Source organism: Fundulus heteroclitus, chromosome 19, assembly GCF_011125445.2.
Source record: "Fundulus heteroclitus isolate FHET01 chromosome 19, MU-UCD_Fhet_4.1, whole genome shotgun sequence".
NCBI classification, from domain to species: Eukaryota; Metazoa; Chordata; class Actinopteri; order Cyprinodontiformes; family Fundulidae; genus Fundulus; species Fundulus heteroclitus.
Window position 1 is genome coordinate 24,762,059 of NC_046379.1, and position 9,536 is coordinate 24,771,594.

General features: G+C 39.3%; 1 protein-coding gene across 1 annotated transcript; it reads left to right on the forward strand.

Annotated features, from left to right (window-relative positions):
- The first annotated feature begins 669 nt into the window (after positions 1-669).
- Positions 670-8,067, forward strand: synj2bp (synaptojanin 2 binding protein). The gene is made up of 4 exons (XM_012872281.3): positions 670-880; positions 1,325-1,461; positions 3,243-3,338; positions 5,869-8,067. Exons 1-4 carry the CDS (start codon positions 817-819, stop codon positions 6,007-6,009), a joined length of 438 nt encoding a protein of 145 aa, XP_012727735.1. The 5' UTR covers positions 670-816; the 3' UTR covers positions 6,010-8,067.
- Positions 8,068-9,536: the final 1,469 nt, after the last annotated feature.

The following is a 9,536-nucleotide window of genomic DNA, read 5'->3' on the forward strand; positions in this document are numbered from 1 at the left end:
GAAAAATCAAGCATTTAATTTTGATTAGATTTATTCAATGAGTAAGATAATGCATTAAGAAATAATTTAAAAGAAATAGTGGATACGCAGTTACTATAGAACAAACATGGAAAAAGCACATCTTGCCCAAATTTAGGTGGAGAATGTGGCACAGTGGGCCCATTTCTTGGGATTGTATCCAGTACTGAAATGTTATGCTACTGTAATAAAAGATTAATTATTTTTCCACATATTCTCCAGGGGTCCCAAATGAGTTTGTGTCTGGATGTGCAAAAAAAAAAAAAAAAAAGGGAAACTTTACATGCAATCAGAAACTACATTGCAGTTCTGATATTTCTGTTGATCAAAGCGCTCAGATTGCGTCGTTGGGTAGGTTGGTTTTTTTTTCTCTTCTTTGTTTTTATTCAAAGAATAGACAACAGTAAATCAGTCAGCGGCTCGAAAAAGTGCATACAGAAATAAATGACTGGCATATGTGTAATAAAATAAAGAGTATAAGTAGTAAACTAATATCTAAAGGATATAAAACACTCATATAAAGGAATTATATATATATACAATCAGTGTTAGTCCTAACAAATGTCACTGAATCACCGTTAGGAGCGGTTTGTGTTGGTTTTCAGCCAGCCTGCAGCTCCTTGTCTCACCACCAGGGGGCAGCACTTATACACAACCTGCCCACAGCAGAGGAAGCAAAATCGAAACTCTCCAATGAGTTCACCTTCAGAGTAATAGTTTGTCCCCCCTCTCTCTCTCTATCTCTATCTCTCCTTCTTATCCCCTCGCTTGTTTTAATCGTTTGGACTATTGGCAAAAATGAACGGCTCTTTGCACCCCCACCTCAAATATGTGGACATAAAACTGAAGCGAGGACCTGCAGGTAAGGAGAATCCTTGTCGGCCAGTTAGCAAACCGCGATGGCGGTGCTAGCTGACTACGTAGCACCAAAAAAAAAAAAAAAAAATCCAATCTGCAGCTGAGCCTGGAGCTAAAAGCTAATTGATAAAGATGAGCCACGTCCAGCTCTTGTGTCTGGGCTGTCAGGGGCGAGAGTCTGCCGGTTTAATAGAATATAAGCGATATAATGGGGCTAAATGTTAGTTTAAAAAGTAGCATTACATGAGGCTCATGTGGGGGGGGCAACATTTAAAGCTGTCTTCTCTGAAAGTTTCTGTGACGGAGCTGCTGGAGTTACGTGTCAGCCCAGCTTTCCAAAGGGCTCCTCTTCTACTTTGATCGCACACTGCGCCCACCTCGCTGCCCCCTTAATTTCTACTCAGCACCCTGGCTGATTTAGCTCTGTTATCGCTCTGTATCTTTTCAGGCCTGGGCTTTAACATACTCGGGGGCGTGGACCAGCCATGTAGGATGGATGACAACGGCATCTATGTGAGTAAAATAAAAGAGGACGGAGCAGCAGCCCTCGATGGACGACTCAGAGAGGAAGACAAGATCATTGCGGTAATGTATCCTGATGGCGAGCTGGCACACCTTTACACGTCCTGCCATGGCATAGACACACACACATGACTGCTTGCTGTAAGTGAGGACAACCTTAAGCTAGAGCATCATTTTAAATAAATGGCAGAAAAGGGACAAAAGTGTCCAAGCCCTGTTTTAAATTGATCCTCCTCCATCATTGTGTTTTTGCAGAATACCTAAAGCTCAATCAGGTCGGATGGAAAATGTCTGCCACAGATACTAAATCAGACTGAAGTGTAGGGACAGGGACGGGGGTCCGGCATGGAGAGCCAGGATAAAAGCCAGCAGCATTGCAAAGAGCCGTGCAACAAAAACTTCTGCATGATTTTTAAAAACTCTTGAATATGAATAAGTGTCATATCAGATGAACTGATTGCTTGAAAATAAGGACCCACTTCTCTACTTCAAGACAAGCTGTGCCCCCCTTCCCACTCCACCACTCCTGGCAGTCCGTCTCAATGCAGCAATACCTCGCTGGTATTAAAGGAATGACGTGATTAATTACAAACCCGCCGCACCGTCACCTTAATGCCGACTCAATCTGGAAAATTAGGTTTTAAAGTGGATGGGTAGATCTAAATAAATGTTTTTTTTTTTTTTTGTTTTTTTTTTTTGCAATGTGGAGGGGGGGCGGAGGTCATGGTGTACGTGTGCGGTACCAACAACACTGCAAAAATGGATCTAAAAATAAGTAAAATGTTCTTAAAGTTAGTGTATTTGTCCTTGATTTGAGCAGGTAAATAAGATTATCCGCCAACGAAATGAGTATTTTAACCCCTAAAATAAGATAATTGGACATCATGCACTTGAAATAAGATGATGGAGATGAATTGTTCCTATTTTAAGTGCAAAAATCATATTCCATTGGCAAATCATCTTATTTACCTGCTCAAATAAAGGACAAATACACTCATTTTAAGAACGTTTTATTTATTTTTAGTTCCGTTTTTGCAGTGAAGCTAAATATGACTTGCGAGCCGCGCGTTCTCGTGAACCTGGCCTAGGCCGTTCTAACAGGCGGATGTGGGTTTTATCCTCCACCCGAGGCTCAAGTCCGTTTTTAGCTCCATCCATCTTCCCATCAGCAGTGAGCAGCGTTCCTTTGCTCCCCTCATCATGATGCTGCCACCACCTCAATGTGTTTTTTTTTTTTTTTTAATGGGGTTGGTGATTTCAAGTGGACCTTCAGCGTCAGCTTTCCCAACGCTGCAGAGTGTGTTGCACGAGACCGAAGGATTCAGTTTAGTCTCATCTGGTGTGTGACGCATTTTTGGTGGTGAGCTGGAAACGGCACTCAGCATTTTCACTTTGCCGCTCTTCTACAGACTAACAGTCCTCCTGTCCACCGATTCTCTCGCCTGAGCTGCGGATCTCTGCAGCTCTGCTATGTTAGCGCGACGTAGTGGACCTTTTGGAAGTGGGTTGTGCTGCATTTTATCTTCTAGTATCAGGTTTCGGGGGCTTGAATACAGATGCATGCCAGACATTTTAATTATAAATTTTTTTTATCCAACCTTTTAAAACCCTGCATCCTTTTATTACCACTTTGCAGTATTTTGCTTTGTGTTGCTCTTAGTCCCAATAAAATACTGTGACCCGACCAAATGTGAAAAAAAGGGCTATTAACACTTTATTTTTTTTATTTATTTATTTAGTAGTCTGTTAATCCCTGCCCCCAAAGGGAAACTAATGATTAACTGCTGCGCGGCTGAAGACATATTTGATCTGAGTTTTCTGTGTTTGTCGTGTGGATGTTGCAGATAAACGGAGTCTCACTTGAGAACCGGACACACAGAGAAGTGGTGGACCTGTTCCGGACAGCCGGGGAGAACGTAGAGCTCCGGGTTCTAAAGAAGGTATTGAAAATGAGCCCCGTGCGTTCTGTGCAGGTCCTTAGCAGCTGTAATTTCACTTTAGCTCTTCAAAACACAAAACGACTGTTAAATAGCAGCGCTAGATTCCTCTATGTTATGTAGGTTGACACCGTAAGCTGACTTACAGGTTTCTGCTCCTTATTAATACATTAATACGTTTGTTCCCTGATGCACAACCTCAGTTAAACCTAAGAGTGATTCAGTTTTTTTTTTCATATTCTCCGAGCTTCATGAAATATTTTGCACTGGTTGGGTTTGGTCGGTCGTACTTTACATAACTGGTGCCAAACTCCAGCATCTTTGTGAATCTGACCCCTTTTGGATTTATTAACCTAAATGATTTACATATCATGGCCATTCAGAATTTAATCCTGCATGTGGGGACCTCTGCAACGTGGAACATTAGCAAATCTGTATGCCATCAAAAAGAAAAAGAAAAAAAAAAAGCAAGATGAGTTGAGCTTTAAGTTTTTAGAAGGTTCTCAGGAAAAATCTTAGATGCACAACTGTTACATTGTTTTAAGGTAATTAACTGCATGCTACAATAGTTGGGTCCACAGGGTCAGAATTATGCGTACAGGCTGGAAGCACATAGACTTAGCCAGAAATGTGTCCACATAGAGACTTTCAACAGAACAATGATCTCAAACACAAACATCAAAACTGTTTTTTTTTTTTCAAACTCTTCGAGCAGGCTGACACCAAGCCGACTTCATCCCCTTTTTGAAATTCATTGATCACTCTATTAAAGCTTTTCCTGTTAAAGAGAACCAATTCATTTTAATATGCTCAGAGTGGTCAGATATCCAACTAGAACCCCGTTTATTGCTTTGTTGAGGTCAAGGGTCGAAATATTCGTCAGGGTGTACGTATGAATTTGATTGTGCATGTTTAGTTTTGCAGACGTTTGGGCAAGAGAAAATCCACAGTAAATTCAGCCTTGTGTCGTGTGATCATTTCACATTCACAAAAAATAAATGAAAATAAGCACCTCCTGCTCTCATCAGCAGGTGTTCATAAAGACAGATGATTATCTTTGTGCCATTATTAGGGGAACTTTTTGTGTTCAAGGTTACAAAGGTGTATATTAAATGGACTCAGCTACAGTTTATCAGTGTTCCCTAAACACCTTGAATACATTCATTTATGTCACTTCGGCAAAGGTGTTTGTATTGTGTTGGTCATTTTTTGCCCGTTATTGAAACAGAAAATAAATTGTTACAATTTATTTTTGTCTAAAAGTTATCATAGCTGGTAGGCGTAACACTACTTGTAATGTAATATTTTAGCAAACAGTGTCCACATATTTGCTCGCACATTTTGCTGGTTTGGTTATATTTAAAATTATTTTATTTTTTTTGTTTGTTTTTTTTGTTGTTTTTCAACCCTCATCCATCAGTTTTCATTAGGGACAAAAAAAATCACTTTCTAAAACCTTAAAAATGGTGCTGTGATTTTTTTTCTTTTTTACTTAAAATAAAAAAATAATTATGATTAGCTATTTCTTGTGGTTTTAAAGGCACGTTTTTGTCCTCGGATACAAAACATACATAATAAGGTCAAACTGATGTTGATGTTACATTTTTGATAATTAGTTTATTCAGTTCAGTTCAAAAATACTTTAATCCCAAAAGGAAATTAAATGTTGGATTAGCTCATGTTATACCGGTTTCTTATTCGAGAAACCCGTATAACCTGTTTATACAGGTTATTAGGGCTTAATAAGTTGTTGTTTTTTCAAAATGTATTTTTAGTCTTGGCAAAACTGTTACATTTGATAGTTGTACTAGGACTAAACTTGATCAAAAAATATAAAAAATATTGAAGCAGATAGTGAGAGTTCTGTGTTTAGTTATTGATGCTTTTGGACATTTTATTTTACTTTAATAATTTTACGGAGCTGGGAAACTTTAAATTTGAGGCTGTACAAAAACAAATCATGCATCAGAGGGACTTGTTTTGAATAACCTTTGATATATCCAAGACTGATGAAATAAAACCCCACCATCAATTTTTCTATGGACAATAAATCATTTAGAAAAAGTATTTGCAACAATTGATATTGATTTTAATATTGGATGTTTGTTTGTTTTTTTTATCAGCTCAAATTTAACACCTTGGACATTAATAAGTTAGAAGTTTACTAAATGTTAAATGTTTTGTGGTTTTCTGAATCCACAGACTCTTTAAAACCTTGTTTATGGTACCCTGCCTGGTTTAGCACATTTGTTCCTGAAGGTCTGCAGAAAGCAAAGTTCTTATTCAGTCTTTAAGATTGTTTTGTTTGTTAAGCTTTTCTGTTTGAAAGACACATGCTAGGGTTTGATGGGATTAAAAAATAGAACCCACATCATTCACTGAGCAAGGAAGAACCATCTACATTTATCCCTTAAATGAACTCCACATTTCAGTCTTTGTTTTTTTCTGTATGTTTTTAAAAAAAAGAAGCATTTCTGTGTGAATATCGCCACCAGTTCAGCTGTAATGGTTTCCCTGGTTTTGTGTCTTGCAGTCGTCTTTTCTAACAAACGGACCGGCAGACTGCCCACCTGAAGGCCAATCATCTTCCATGTCCTCTCTGGGAATGCTGGCGCTATTTGCTGGAGCTGTAACCATCTTTGTAATAGCAGCTCTTTACAAACGGCGCAAATAGGGAAAATCTTTTTTTTTTTTCTTCTTCTTTTTTTTTTTTATCTAAGCTGACGATGTCTGTATCTTAATTTTAGCACCAAAAACTTTGCTGAATGCCAAACAAGTAAAGAGAGGAGCAGTGTGGACGGTAGAGCTTTTTCCGATCATCGGGTAATGGTGTCGCGATCTCGTTCGTCTCCACGTTCGTGCGTATTCTGTGATTAATGGTAGCTTTTTGAGGCCTTTCCTGTGCAGGAGGACACTATCTTACCATCAGGGTTATTTTATACGGAGGATCCTGTGCCGTACCGAGATGAAGGGTCATGACATTCCTGCTGTGGGGTCGTGCCCCCCCTCTAAGCAGCTGAGAGCAAATGAACATTTTGGGGAGACCTTGGGGAAAAAAGGGGTCAGATTTACACAAGCGCCAGTTATTCCTAAAATTTAAACACTGTCTTTTGCAAGAGACGCAGATCCCTGCCTGTACGTCTGTGGCTGAAATTCAGATCGGCGAGTGCAAGAGGAGTCCGTGGTGTCAGACTTGAGACCGAGTGCCTTTTCTGTGTAGAGAACGCGTCTGCTGAATGTTGTTGCTCCATGATAATCAAATCTTCCAAAAGAGACCAACTCCAACAAGCTGCTCTGTTTGTAAGAGATATTAAAAGATCACGCTAAAATCCAGCTGAATCCTTTGGTAAAACATCTGATTGTTGACTCTTTAAATCTCAGATGAGTCAAGCGTTCGTTGGAGGGACTATTTTTGGCCGCGGATCAAGACACGCGCTGCTTTGGTGGTGTTCCGTAGGGGGATTGGGGATAGACGCATTACACGGTGCAACAGTTTGACCCACTGAAGTATTTTAATAGTTCTGGAGGGCGGTGGGGCTCTGTGGCACAGACGAAGGACCTAAAGCATATGAGGTGTCCTTCATAAAGTCAGTGTAGTGTTAGGTCTGTTTACCTGGGCCTTTAAATAGAGCTCTTCAACGTACATGTGCATTTCAGGAAGTTATACCATCATCAAAGAGTTGATCTGTTTTTGTGTTCATATTGTCTGTTACGTTGATGATTCTGACCTGCACCTAACTAGAAGACCAGTTCCATAGAAGCATTAAAGAAAGGGATTTTTAATACAAAAATATTGCCGTATTTAAAAGAAAGTTTGTGCGCCGTACAGTATATTCAACACTTGGCCAGGTTTGCTCTAATAACGGCTTTTGGCGCGTCTGCACTGCTGGCCCTGATGTCTTTTATCTCTAATACTCCATAGATTCTCTGTGGGGTCTAGGTCCACAACATTTGCAAAACAACAACAACAACAAGCCCATAAAGGGTCATTAAAACAGGTTTTGGTACTTTCCCCAGAGGCTGGTGCGCCATTTACTGCCACATCTTTTCCTTCCACTCAACTTTCCATCAATCTGCTTGGATTCAGTCCAATACGTGAATAATTTGCCAGCTTTCTGAGAATTTGAATTTTGGATGTTCATTGGGTGTAAGCCACAATCATCAAATTAGCAGAAATAAATGGGTGTGTAATGGATCTATGAGTTTAACGTTTTGAAGTACGGAGATTTATTTTTCAGTAATCTAATTCACTCAGATGCACTTGTACCCCTTAAGTGATTGGTAGAGTTTCTTGCAACTCATTAAATCAAGGGCTTGCAAGGATATATTTCAGCAAATATCTGATTTATTTCTTGGATGGAGACGTTCTCTGAACCTACAAGGAAGGGATCTGTTTTTTTATTTTATTTTTTATATATATATAATTTATGTATCAGACCAACAGCAGTGTTGAAATGAGCTTCTGTCAGAAACTTAATTTTTTCATTTTGCACTAAAACAACAACCATGGAGCCTTTCCTGTAAGGCTGGAACAGGAATTGATGCATGTCGTGTTTTCTTTTGTTGGTCACATCATCACATCTGTGTCTCCCTATGTGGTATGTTGTATGTAAATACATTTCTGCCAAGTGACATTGTGAATATGTGCAGTATGCCAGAGAATGAAATCAGAAGCACTAATAAATTATGCAAATATATCCTCCGGACATGTAATAAAATGTGTTTAATTCACCTTGTTTTTACTCCTTTTTCTTTCTTTCTGGAGTAAATTTTTTTATGTGCTTATTATTGATTGGAGGAGACATGTATAGTAACATGTGAGCCTTTTCATTCATTTATTGATTCATCCATTCCACTTCAAGTAGTTACTGGTAAATAAAAATGTCCAATTTCTAAGATGAGGTGTCTTGATGGTATTTTTAGGTTTCAGTTCCGGATTTTAAAGAGCAACCAAGAGCTTTAGGGATTTTTAGGGTTGCTTTATGGTCAACTGACTTAAAAAAAGGTTGTTTATATTATCTGTTATACTGATGACTCTGGCCCTCCCCTTCTTTTCTCACACACACAGCCTCATGTCGTGGTGAAGTAATGAGATTACATTCTCTGTTAAAATCAGGTTAGATTACATCCATTCTCTGCTCCTGCTTGTCCTTCCTGCAGCCCCTGACGGGTGGCTGGTGCCTACGTTCAGTAAGCAATAGGAAGGGAGGTCAAATTATATGATTTGTAAACCTAAAAGGAAGAAACTGATAATCAGCTGGTTATACTTTAGATTTTGGTTCATTGATTACAACCCAGGAGAACTTTTCCACTGCCATTAAAAAGCTTTGTGTGATGTATAAACAAAAAGGCCATCCAGCCAAGGTTCATTCCTGCTGATCCTCGCAGGATTGCAAACTAACCATAGGAAAAAATGTCAAGTGGTTTGATCAGTCCAGAGCTTCTGTACAGCAATCATTGATAGTTGCAGGACTAAGGCCTTTGGTAGAATTTCATTTGGGGACCCACCTCCTGCTAAGCCCACTAGCCACTGCAGTGTTGCTGCTATGTTTATTTTCCTTTTTGATCAACGCAACATTTTTTTAAGTTGCGTATCATTAAAATGTTTTTAGGTAGATGAGGGGCTGGGATGGTTCTTGACAGGGTCCAACAGGGGCCAGTGCTCTCATAGCACTTTGAATCATCTTGTTACTGAAAAGTGCTGTACAAATAAACTTGCCTTGCCATAGAACTGGCCTTGGCCCCTGTACTAAAGACATAATATTAAATACATTACTTATGATATGCACTGGCAAAAAAAAAAACCTAATTGATTGATCACTGGGACCAATTTTATTTTTTACTTTTACAGTTTTACTTTAAAGGAGCATAGCATAAGTTCCAGGGTTTTTGCAGACATCTGCCCCCCTCTGGCGACAAGTTGAAATGACACCAGTGTTGTGTGTGTGTGTGTGCATGGGAGAAGAGGAAAAACACTGCACAGATCTTTTGTTCAGAGGCGTAATGTCTTCTGAGGTAAGAAAGCTATAAATGTTGAAGTTAACACGTGTTCTCTCGCTAATGCATCGTTTATGGCAGAGACTCAACTAAGTAGCCCGGTGAACAAAAGTGCCTAGTCAGCATCCCTCAGATTCAGCCCAAATCACTCTCCTCTAAACTGACTTAATGGAGCCTATAGAGAGTAAATACAGGAAAACTCAT